Source organism: Hemicordylus capensis, chromosome 3 (genome assembly GCF_027244095.1).
Source record: "Hemicordylus capensis ecotype Gifberg chromosome 3, rHemCap1.1.pri, whole genome shotgun sequence".
In the NCBI taxonomy this organism is placed as follows: Eukaryota; Metazoa; Chordata; class Lepidosauria; order Squamata; family Cordylidae; genus Hemicordylus; species Hemicordylus capensis.
The window spans coordinates 102,821,474-102,833,991 of record NC_069659.1 but is presented as its reverse complement, the minus strand read 5'-3'; the positions used below and the strand labels follow the sequence as shown (position 1 = coordinate 102,833,991).

At 40.9% G+C, this 12,518-nt stretch overlaps 1 protein-coding gene across 3 annotated transcripts in view; it reads right to left on the bottom strand.

Annotated features, from left to right (window-relative positions):
• The window catches only part of CFAP47 (cilia and flagella associated protein 47), a 503,999-nt gene that overhangs the window by 209,071 nt on the left and 282,410 nt on the right, over positions 1 to 12,518 (bottom strand). For all 3 annotated transcript variants that reach the window (XM_053311021.1, XM_053311022.1, XM_053311023.1), the window contains one exon: positions 4,320 to 4,431. In XM_053311021.1, the coding sequence (XP_053166996.1) occupies positions 4,320 to 4,431 (112 nt within the window). The remainder of the gene's footprint in view (positions 1 to 4,319; positions 4,432 to 12,518) is intronic.

Sequence of the window (12,518 nt, the reverse complement as noted above, 5' to 3'; positions counted from 1 at the left end):
CTATTTTAATAGGGTTTAGCCAGGATAAAAACTTATGCTAAACCATACTCTGGGCTCAGCTGTTTATACCCTGAAGGCACCATTTCCTCCCTACCTGCATTCAGAGCACATGCTTTGTATGCAGTAGATTTTAGGTTTAATCCCTAATGTATCCAGTTATTTATTTATTTATTTATTTATTTATATTTTTACATTTTATATCCCGCTCTTCCTCCAAGGAGCCCAGAGCGGTGTACTACATACTTAGGTTGCTCCTCACAACAACAACCCTGTGAAGTAGGTTAGGCTGAGAAAAAGTGACTGGCCCAGGAGTCAGCCAGCTAGTTTCATGGCTGAATGAGGATTTGAACTCAGGTCTCCCCAGTCCTAGTCCGGCACTCTAGCCACTACACCATGCTGGCTCCGTTAAAATGATCTCAGGTACCAGTACTGAGAAAACTGGTTGCCTGGGTAGCGTGGGCCCAGTGTAGGGCACTGTCATATGATCAAAGAGACAAACTTGTTTATTCTGAAAATCACACACAGAGAACCCGATAACTTGCAGAAAGTAGGATAATTCCCATATTGCCCCTGCAAGTTCACGTCCGGCGGAGTTCTTCAGGGTTGTGAGGGAACTAATATCTGCCCACCACGCCTTGATCCAGAATTTGGAGTAATCATTTACCCGTTGCGATGTGTCTAAAGATTTTTTCACAGATAAAATCTCTCGGATTCGAGCTGACTTAGATGGAGGCTCCACAATTAATTTGATGTCTGAACTGGAGGTGTCCAACAACTCCTCTTATGCTATTCAACTGGATCAGTTTCAGTTTCTGACTCCTGTGGATGTGGACAAGCTGCTCGGAGTGGTGAGGCCTACCACTTGTTCTCTTGACCCTTGTCCGACATGGCTTATACTATCTAGCAGGGAGGCTGTTGTAGGCGGCCTGGTGGAAATCATAAATGCCTCTCTGAGGGAGGGCAGGATGCCTCCTTGTCTCAAGGAGGAAATTATTAGACCTCTTCTAAAGAAGCCTGTGTTAGATCCTTCAGAGTTGAGCAATTATAGGCCTGTTTCCAACCTCCCATGGCTGGGCAAGGTAATTGAGAGGATGGTGGCCTCTCAGGTCCAGGCGGTCTTGGAGGAAACTGATTATCTGGACCCATTTCAAACTGGTTTTCAGGCAGGATATGGGGTGGAGACTGCCTTGGTCGGCCTGATGGATGATCTCCAACTGGGAATTGACAGAGGAAGTGTGATTCTGTTGGTCCTTTTGGATCTCTCGGTGGCTTTCGATACTATCGACCATAGAATCCTTCTGGAATGTCTGAGGGTGTTGGGGGTGGGAGGCACTGTTTTACAGTGGTTCCACTCCTATCTCTCAGATAGATTCCAAATGGGTGTTGATTGGAGACTGTTGTTCTTCAAAATCTGAGCTTAAGTATGGTGTCCCTCAAGGCTCCATACTCTCTCCAATGCTTTTTAACATCTACATGAAACCACTGGGAGAAATCATCAGGGGATTTGGAGCTGGGTGTTACCAGTATGCTGATGACACCCAGATCTATGTCTCCATGTCAACTTCTTCAGTAGCTGGCATATCCTCCCTAAATGCCTGCCTGGAAGCAGTAATGGGCTGGATAAGGGAGAATAAACTGAAGCTGAATCTGGGAATCCAGATAAGACAGAAGTACTTATTGTGCGGGGTCAAAACTCCAGACACAATTTTGATCTACCTGTTCTAGATGGGGTCACACTTCCCCAAAAGGAACACGTTCGCAGTCTGGGAGTACTGCTGGATTCACACCTCTCCCTGATTTCTCAGGTTGAGGCGGTGGCCAGGGGTGCTTTCTATCAGCTTCGGCTGATACGCCAGCTGCGTCCGTTTCTTGAGATCAATGACCTCAAAACAGTGGTACATCTGTTGGTAACCTCCAGACCTGACTTGTGTAATGTGCTCTATGTGGGGCTGCCTTTGTACATAGTCCAGAAACTTCAGTTTGTTCAGAATGCGGCAGCCAGGTTGGTCTCTGGTTCATCTCGGAGAGACCACATTACACCTCTGCTGATGGAGTTACACTGGCTGCCTATAGGTTTCCGGGCAAAATACAAAGTGCTAGTTATAACTTATAAAGCCCTAAACGGCTTAGGCCCTGGGTATTTGAGAGAACATCTTCTTCATTATGAGCCCCACCATCCATTGCGGTCGTCTGTGGAGGTCCATCTCCAGTTGCTGCTTGTTCGTCCGGTGGCCACACGGAGATGGGCCTTCTCGGTTGCTGCCCCGGGGCTTTGCAATGCACTCCCTACTGAGATACAATCCTTCCCATCTCTGACAATTTTAAAAATATATTTAAAAACCCATCTTTTTACTCAGGCTTTTTCAGCTTCTTGAGAATGTATAGGTTTTTAATTCTGTGGTTGTTGTTTTTTAAAATTGTGAGTTTTAAATTGTGTTTATGTGTTTTTATATGTGTTTTTAACTGTTTTATTATTGTGAACCATCCAGAGACACGGGTTGAGGTGGTATAAAAGTGTAATAAATAGTAAATAAATTCTGTTCATTGTACAATGCAGGCTAAAAGCATTTTCAATGGTCATAACTGAGCATATGCTAAAAGAGGTGTTGGTGAGTGGGTGGGCTATCAGTGGGGTAGAGCCGAATGCTCGGGGCTCAAAAGGAGGCAGAGCAAAGAGGCCAGCCATTACATTAGTTATGCCAATGCAAGGCAGCAACATCTCCATCACTGGGGTGATAGAACTGCACTTACGAGATTCCTAGCCTTGGGCAATGTCATGAAAGAAGGAGCTCATGGGAGGTGGCGGATCTGCCTAACATGAGATTTATGATAGCTGTCAGAAACTGATTAAAAATGAGCCCAATTATGATGGACAAGCAGCTCTCAGCGAAGAGCTTCCTTCTCCCCTTGTTGTTCTGCCTCAGTGTAGACACAAAGAGTGAAGAACAAGCACCTAATGAGGGTAGACAGGGTTTAATGTGCAGAAACCTTCCCACTCTCCCTTTCTTTTGCTGAGATCACCATGAAGGACAAGAGAGACCATAGAGAGCCCTGGGAACAAATCACCATGGGAACAAATCCTGGGAACAAATCACCTGGGAACAAATCACCAGGAACAAATCACCATGGAGGACAGGTTGCGGGAATATTTAAAGAAGCTGACATTGTTGAGCTTCTTAAAACTGAAGCTCATCAATAAAAAGATCAGAATCAGATAAGAGCAATTACACAGGGGCCTATAATCCATAATGTACTTTGAGGAACAAAAAGGTATCCTGAGTATACCTGGGTTTTTAGATTCCTGTATTGCAGAGCTGTGTAGGAACTGTACTCGCATTTAACAAAAATACAGGAGAAGGAAAGAATTTTGTATTGCTAAGGTGTGACATACTGAGAAGTCTTAAAACATTGCCATATGCTGTAAACAGGGCTACATTTTCAAAAGAAAACATCATATTTTATTAGTTCTTCTAGCAGGTCTGTAAGAATGTTAGGTTACAACTATCTCATGGTGACACTTAATGGGGAATTGCTGAGAGCTGCAAAGGCAGTTACAAATGCAAGGAAATTGAGGAGAATGCTCATTCTGGGAGCAATGCTGGAAGAAAGGGGCCCTCACAATTCAGAAACAACAATACAATAGAATGGGGCAGCTGAAGTTTGAGGGGGATAGTCCATTTTGTTCAAAATTATTTATGTTAGTGTGAGGGAGCTATAAGGAACCCATAAGCTTACTTGGGGTTTTTCCTGCAGTTTTTATTGCACTTTCATCAGCCAGTGAGGTTAATTGATATTTTATTAATGAAGTGGGTTGCCTCTTTGGCTGTAGGAACTGTTGTTGCCAAAGCAGCAGAAAAGGCCTTGACTATGCACTTGGTCCCCTCATAAGCATGAATAACTCCTTTGGCTTGTGGCCATAATCAGGCTGAAATCAATGTTAAAAAAAAGAAAGAAAGAAAGAAAGAGAAAGAAAAAGAAAAGAACTAATTTGAAGAGTGAAGTGTGTCTTCATTTTGAAACCAACATCTCAGGAAGACAATAGGCAGAAAGAAATCTGAACAGAAGTAGCATCCCTGAAACTAGGAAAGCAAAACTTCAAATTGCCTTGGGATTTTAGGAGCTATCAAGATTGAAGCTCCACTTTGATGTGCATTGTTGAGGAGGACTGTTATACAGAAGGAGAGCTTTTCTGATCGATGCTTTGGTAAAACAGAGGTCAGACAGAGGTAATTTCATCAGTGGCTAGCTGTGCTTTGTGGAATCATCTGGTAATTATCTCAATACTTACAATGTAGTGCTAGATTAAAATTCAAACATACCTTGAAGTGTTCCACGTTTCCATGGAGATAAATTCAGAGTATAAGCAGCTGTGTCACCAGGTTCTACCATCAGATTTGGTTCACCACTTACTATGGGAAGATCTGAAAACACCTAACATGACAAAACAAGAAACAAATAAAATGAAAAACTAAACAGCCTCAAATGTATTAACTCTGTGAACAGAAAGCAAAACATGCAGATCCTAAAAATGAGTGCAAGTGCAAATATTACCATATTTCTCTTAATCTTTCCTACAGTGCTTAATTGACTATAGAATGCAGGGAACACTTTCTGCTGTGCCCTATCAAATGTATCAGAGTTAAATTTTGGCACTATTAATCACGTTAAGGTACATTAACTCCTTGAAATACTCCTTCTGACCAACATCTTGAAAGAAGAGTTGAAAATTGAGGAGCTCAGCTGCATGCAAAGTTCACTGAATCATGCCGTAAGTACAAAGAAAATGAAGTATTAGATGCATGAATGCATCTTTAAACAAAGTTTATAATTTTTATTAACATTTTTATACTGAAGAGAGGCAATCTGTAGTGTAGTACAGAATAGAGTTAAGATCTTTATTCATGAAGTACTGTTTCCATGCAAACATTTATTTCAACTTATTACTCCTAACAGGGACATCAGCTCTGTCCATTTTTTGTATGATGTTCAACAGAAGAGATTATTTATATTGCCTGCATAGGTGAGCTAATGTGCATGCAACCAATACTAAAGGAATCTAGTGGCTGGCACAGAACAAACCAGTTCAGAATTCACTTATTACTGCTTGAGAGCCACTCAGTATTTAGCCAACTGATCCTGGAGTCAATTCAAATGGCCCACTGTGACAGGATGAAAGTTTGTAGACTTCTGACAATTACTGAATCTATGAGTGTTTTTACTAGAAATACAAAAGAGTAGCTCAACATGCCATCAAATAATTTCCAAACAGAAGCTTGTTGTGGTACTTATGATTAGATGATCAAAAGACTGAAAATTCAGTGCTTGTCATGACTTTACCAAGGGCACAACCTTAGAAAGAAAAGGGAATGAAACTCTGACAGACTGACATTGCATCCCAAATGTGTTCTAGCTTGCTCTGTGCTAGAGTATTGACCTCTAAAATGAAGCAAACCTCATGTCCTGAGTGCCAGTCACTAGATGTCAGAATCACTAGATATTCATTTTCATACTTTTTAGGATTAATGTTATTTACTTCTGGGTCTATACAATTTTATAGTCAATAAGGCTTCCAATGTGGCTGTTAATCGGGGCACTTTGAGCTCCATGTTGCATGGACATTTATTTTTATTCCATTTATAAACCTCTTTTCCATATGGTGCCCTAATTTCAGCCTTTAGCTAATGTAGAAGTATCATTACCATTTTGGGATACAGTGCAATACCCCTACTAAACAGAGTTACAAATATCTCATTTTCAGACATTTCTGTTAATTGGGCTACCTAAAACTACATGCATATCAAATTTCAGATTTTAGCTAGGTGGAAGTAATTAAAACCTTTGGGGATAAACTTCAGGTCCTCCTTTTCGAAGGAGAGATGTGCAGATTCACCTGTTTCAAACTTATCTTGTAATCAGAGCACCCTGAGCCTGCATATACTAGATTTCAATGCATTAGGCGATGTAATAAATGCAACTAACTGTCGTTCAGTTGAAGAGAGTCATGTTTTTGCAATTACTATTTGCAATTACTATGTCATTTATAAATGTATTTAAATCTCAGCATTCTGTCATATAGAACGGCATGGCCAAGGTGATTTACAACTCATTTTTAAAACAAACTATTTGGGTCGGGGGGGCAACCATGGAGAGAGAGAGAGAGAGATTGTTTTTGTTTATCATAGGCCCACTGGAATAAAATCTCCATTGCCTAGTGCTTTGCATCATAAGGGAGGGAGCAGAACCATGTCTTCCAAGGCAAAGAATTAGAAGGTCTGAATATCACTGCAGAGAAGGCCCTCTCCTGTATAGCCACTAAGCAGACTTCTGATGGGAGAAACCAAATTATCACTTAACTCTTGTTCTTCAGGAAGCATCTTGATTTGTCTTTGAATGCTATGCAATATATGTAAACAAACACAACAGATTCGGAGGTAGGGTTTTAATTCAAAGTAAGTCCTTATTTCAGCTCTGGGCTGCCGTATGCTGCATTCATTTGTAATTGCAGCTATATAGATTTCCATATTTATAAAATATTTCTATTTTATGTATGTATTTATTACATTGTCTAAGCCAGATCACTCTAGGTGCTTCACGTGAACAAAAAGAAAAAGAAAATACAAGAGGAAAAGGACAAGCTAAGTTTGTTAGGGCTGGTCCTTTCTAGAGTTTGATTTCTAGCTAGCAAGAGGTTTGTTTTTGAGAGGTCAATATGTTTCAGTTGTGCCTAGAGCAGGCCTACTCAGCTTAGCCCCTGCCAGCTGTTTTTGGACTACAACTCCCATAATCCCCAACAACAGTGGCCAATAGCCAGGGATCATGGGAATTATAGGCCAACATCTGCAGGAGAGCCTAAGTTGAGTGGGAGGGAATTAGCTGCAGGTGAGACAGACCACATTCTTGAAGTGGCTCAGATTGAAAGCAGATCTTTAGAAGAAAAGGGTTAGGGTTAGGGTTGGACAAGGCTCAGAGCAGGCGAGCTTTGCTCCCAGGAGATTGGAGAACAGGAGTTTGCTAACAGACTGTCCGCCTGAGGGACAGAAGCAGTGAGTGTATGCTAAGAGGTCCTGGCTCTCAGGGAACAAATTTGTCCCCTTGAAGCCAAGGTGGCTGACATGGAGAAGCTCAAGGAGGCAGAGAGGAAGGTAGGTGAGACATTAGGGATGTGATAGAGGCATCCCACTACTAGGCTGACAGCTCCTCTGCTGTCATGTAGAATGAAGGTGTCAGGGAAGGAAGGCATCAGTCTGAGGAAGTGGGGAATGCTCCCTTAAAAGGGCACCCTTTCTTAGGTGATTGTCCATATCCTATTCATAGAGGGGTTGGGTGCCTCCTAGTAGTGGGTGATTTGATCATTAGGGGCATAAAGAGATGGGTTTGTGACCCACATGTAGACCACATAGTGACTTGCCTGCCTGGCGCGAAGGCTGCAGACATCATGCAGTGTCTAGACAGGTTGTTAAGCAGTGCTGGGGAGGAGTAAGCTGTAGTAAAGGGTAGTGCAATCCAAAACAGATTGTGAGGAGCTCCAAAAGGATCTCTTCAAACTGGGTGAGTGGATGACAAAATGGCAGATGCAGTTCAATGTAAGCAAGAGTAAATTGATGCACATTGGGGCAAAAAACCCCAACCCCAACTTCACAGACTGACCAGGAGAGAGATCTTGGGGTCACAGTGGACAGCTCATTGAAAGTAACCACTCAGTGAGTGGCAGTAGGGGTGTGCACAAAACCAGTTTGCCCAGTTCAGTTTGAGACCAAACTGGATTTGAATTGAACATGTTACAAGTTTGCAACTCCAAACAATGCCCCCACCCCAGCAGTTCAGCTTGAATTTGAGCTGGTTTAGGGGTTCTCCACCATTTCCTTCTTCCTCTGATGGCCTCCTCCCCCAGATTTCTAAGGGCCATTTTGGCCCATTTTTAGGCCATTTTGGAAGCTGCCATTCATGCACCCTGACCACCACCACCCCCGCCAGAACACCAGATCCAGCAGTGAGTGTTTAAAAATTTATCTTTAAAAAAAATTAGAACCCCTGAGTTGGCCCCAAACTGGCTGACCTTGAGCAGGTTTGCTAATTCTTACATGGCAGCAGTGAAAAAGTCCAATTCCATGCTAGGAATCATTAGGAAGGGGATTGAAAATAAAAATGCTATTATCATTATGTCCTTATACAAGGCATTATCTATGGTGCGGCCACTTTTGGAGTACTGTGTGCAGTTCTGGTCACTGTATCTTAAGAAAATTGTAGAATTGGAAAGGGTGTAATGATCAGGGGCCTGGAGCACTTTCCTTATGAGGCTAGGATACAGCAACTGGGTCATTTTCATTTGGAAAAGAGGCAACTATGGGGTAACATGATAGAGGTGTGTAAAATTATGTATAGAATAGAGAGAGTGGACAGAGAGAAAATTTTCTTCCTCTCTCATAACACTAGAACCAGGGGTCATCCTATCAAACTGAAGGCTGGGAAATTTAAGAGCAACAAAAGGAACCACTTTTTCACACAGTGCATAATTTATCTATGGAATTCTCTGCCATGGGATGTGGTGATGGCCACTAACAGGGATGGCTTTAAAAGGGGCTTAAACTAATTCATGAAGGGCAGGTCTATCAATGGCTACTTGTCTGCTGGCCATAAGCCACCTCTAGCCTTAGAGGCAAGATGTCTCTGAATACCAGTTGCAGGGGAGCAACAGCAAGAGAGATGGCATGCCTCAGCTGTTGACTGTAGGCTTCTCAGGGGCATCTGGTGAGCCCCTGTGTGAGACAGGATGCTGGACTGGATGGACCTTGCGCCTGATCCAGCAGGGCTGTCCTTATGTTCTTAAAGACAAAAACCCCCAAACAATTAAAACAATTAAAAATTCACACAAACACACACACAGACACCCCTAATTTCCCTGCTAACTTGGCAAAGAGGCACCTTTTAATATGGTAATTCTCTTTATTTAGCAGGGGGAGAGTAATTGGCCCTATCCATCCTCAGCACCGTACCTCCAGTGACTGTTGCCGGTGTCTATCTTATGTTTCTTTTAGATTGTGAGCCTTTTGGGGACAGAGATCCATCTTATTTATTTATTATTTCTTTGTGTAAAGCACCCTGAGCCATTTTTGGAAGGGCAGTATAGAAACTGAATAAATAAATAAATAATAGTAATAATAATTATGATGATGATTATAATGATTATTATAATGAATAATGAAAGACCCAACAAAAGGTGCAGTTCCAAGTAATTATAGACCAATAACCTGCCTGCCAACCATGTTCAAATTATTAGCTGCAATAATAGCAGATGAAGTAATGCAACACTTATTACCCCTGCTAACTGGGCAAAGAGGCACCTTTTACCGTGGTGATTCTCTTTATTTAGCAGGGGGAGAGTAACTGGCCCTATCCACCCCCAGCACAGTGCTTCCAGTGACTGTTGCTGGTATGTTTCTTTTTAGAATGTGAGCCCTTTGGGGACAGGGAGCCATCTTATTTGTTTGTTATTTCTCTTTGTAAACCACCCTGAGCCATTTTTGGAAGGGCGGTATAGAAATCGAATTATTATTATTATTATTATTATTATTATTATTATTATTATTATTAACTAATAAGCAGCTTCCAGTTGAACAGAAAGGAAATTGCCCGAACAACAAAAGTACAAACGACCACCTGCTGACTGACAAAATGATTTTAGAAAATTGCAAGAGAAGAAAAACAAATTTAAGTGTTGCATGGATTGACTACAAGAAGGACTTCAACTCATTGCCTCACACATGGATACTACAATGTTTAGAAACAACTGGTGTCAGCAAAAACATTCAGATATTTATTTTAAAAAGCAATGAGCATGTGGAGTACACAGTTAACAATCAATGGCGAGACACTTGGACAGGTTAGCATTAGAAGCATTAGAAGAGATATTATCCAAGGGGACTCACTATCCCCTCTGTTGTTTGTAATCGCCATGACTCCACATTCACAAATACTAAACAAAACAGGCCTCGGATATCAAACATCTAAAACATCAAGTAAAATAAACTACCTGCTGTACATGGATGATTTGAAGTTCTATGGAAAGTCCCAATCAGAAATCAAATCACTGCTAAACACTGTCCATATATTCAATTGTGATATAGCAATGGAGTTTGGACTAGCAAAGTGTGCTGCATTAAAAATGAACAGAGGAAAAATAACAAAAACAGAAGGAATAGAACTGCCCAATGGAAGCAAGATCAAGAACCTGGAAGAGAAAGAACATTACAAATACTTGGGCATTCTCCAGGCTGATAACATTGCACACACTGAAGTTAAAAGAAAAATTGGAAGTGAATACATCAAGAAAGTTAGAAAAATCCTAAAGACCAAACTCAATGGCGGGAACACCATACAAGCCATAAACATCAGATACAGTACACGAATAATAGATTGGACCCAGGCAGAGCTAGAGATGTTAGATCGTAAGATCAGGAAAATCATGACCATCAATCATGCTCTGCACTCCCGCAGTGATGTCGATAGGCTATACCTCCCTCGCAGCTCAGGTGGAAGAGGAATGCTGCAAGTCCATCAAATAGTAGAGGAGGAGAAAAGAGGCCTTGAAGAATATATCAGGGACAGTGAAGAAGATGCACTTCAAATGGTCAATAACGAGAAACTATTCAACACCAATGAAACAAAGCAGGCCTACAAGAAAGAACAAGTCAAGAACTGAGCAGAAAATTCGAAAAATAAGCCACTGCATGGTCAATATTTGCACAATATAACTGGAAAATCAAACATCACCAAAACCTGGCAATAGCTTAAAAATGGCAACTTGAAGAAAGAAACAGAGGGTTTAATACTGGCTGTACAAGGACAGGCACTAAGAACAAATGGAATAAGAGCAAAAGTCGAAAAGTCAACAACAAACAGCAAGTGCCGCCTTTGTCAAGAAGCAGATGAAACAGTGGAGCACCTAATCAGCTGTTGTAAAAAGATCGCACATACTGACTACAAACAAAGGCATGACAAGGTAGCAGGGATGATACACTGGAACAACTGCAAAAAATACAAGCTACCTGTAGCCAAAAATTGGTGGGACCATAAAATTACAAAAAGCAATTTTACTGGGAACAGCCTATATTCTGTGACGATATCTATAATAATAACAGAAACAATACTGATAATAAAATTCAGCCATCCCAAGTCCTTGGGAAGGACTCGATGTCTGGATAAAACAAGCCAATCAATAACACCTGTCTGACTGTGTAAACAAGAAATAATAATAATATATTTTAAAATCTATATATATATTTATAATTGCCAATCAAATCCCAGTTTACACAATGCTAAGAGAACACTGGCATGCCGATGTTTTAAATAATTTTAAATGTAAATTTTAAAAAGTGTAAAGAAGTGGTACGAGATAGACAGAAAAGAAGATGGCATCCACATATATGTGGGAGACAAGCATCACTGGCTTGGGAGGGAAAGGATGGCTCCCTTTAAAGGAGATATACTACCTTATGGTGGTACCTATTCTCACTCATTTAAGGTAGCGTATTTATTCGGAGTATGATACTGAACCAGGTGACAATATATTAACTGCATATTGTGCTTTGTTACCCTCCACAAACTTTTGTGTTGCTTACACTTGTATACAAATTCTAAAAATACACAGAAAAAAATTTTTCTTGTCTAACTTTTGAGGCATTTGTGATATATTTATTATTTATTTTATTTATAATCTGCCTTTCCTTAAAATATGTATATTGCCATATGGTATTCATGTATAAATGTTCAAATATGAAATACTTTTATAGCATTCTATTGTACCTAATCCAACCAATGGTATCAGAAGGGTTGGCTTTTTATCGTACCAGTCATGCTGCCAGGATAGACTTCAGGGCATACATTTGCCACCACTGCTGTAACCATAAGGCAGAGTCTCTACCTAAGTGAAAATCATGACATTCAGTGGATGGGGAAAGGCCTGGAATTGATTGTTGTTGGGGTGGGGAGGATATAAAATGAAGGAAGTTGAAGATCAAGTGCCAAGGCAGTATCTTGCCAGGGATGGAGACAAAACACATCCAGTATTAAAGCTCCACTGTGTTTATTAGCAGCAATACATGGTAACTCAGCAATTTGGGTGATGGAATATTATATGCCTCCCCCTCTGCTTTCAGGAGACAGCAATAAGGAAAACAGCCAAATTCTCCCAGACTCAGCCAAGAGCAGCTGCTGACAACAGGGAACCTTCTCCTCATCACTGGCAAATAGCAAGACATCAGCTGTGCCCACAGACAAAGACAAATGTGCTTCAGGAAATGTAAAAGTACTTTGCAACATTTGTTGATTATGCATATAATTCAACAATGTTTTGTAAAACACTAGAACTTGTAGTCCAACTAAAATATTATCTATATCAATTAACGGGGGTCAAGAAATTTGGGCTCTGTTCACCAACCAGAGAAAATCTTTACTTTTTGAGCTATGTTGGTTCATCACTAGTCAGGATTTTTTTTTACTCATCAGGCATTATTTTTCAC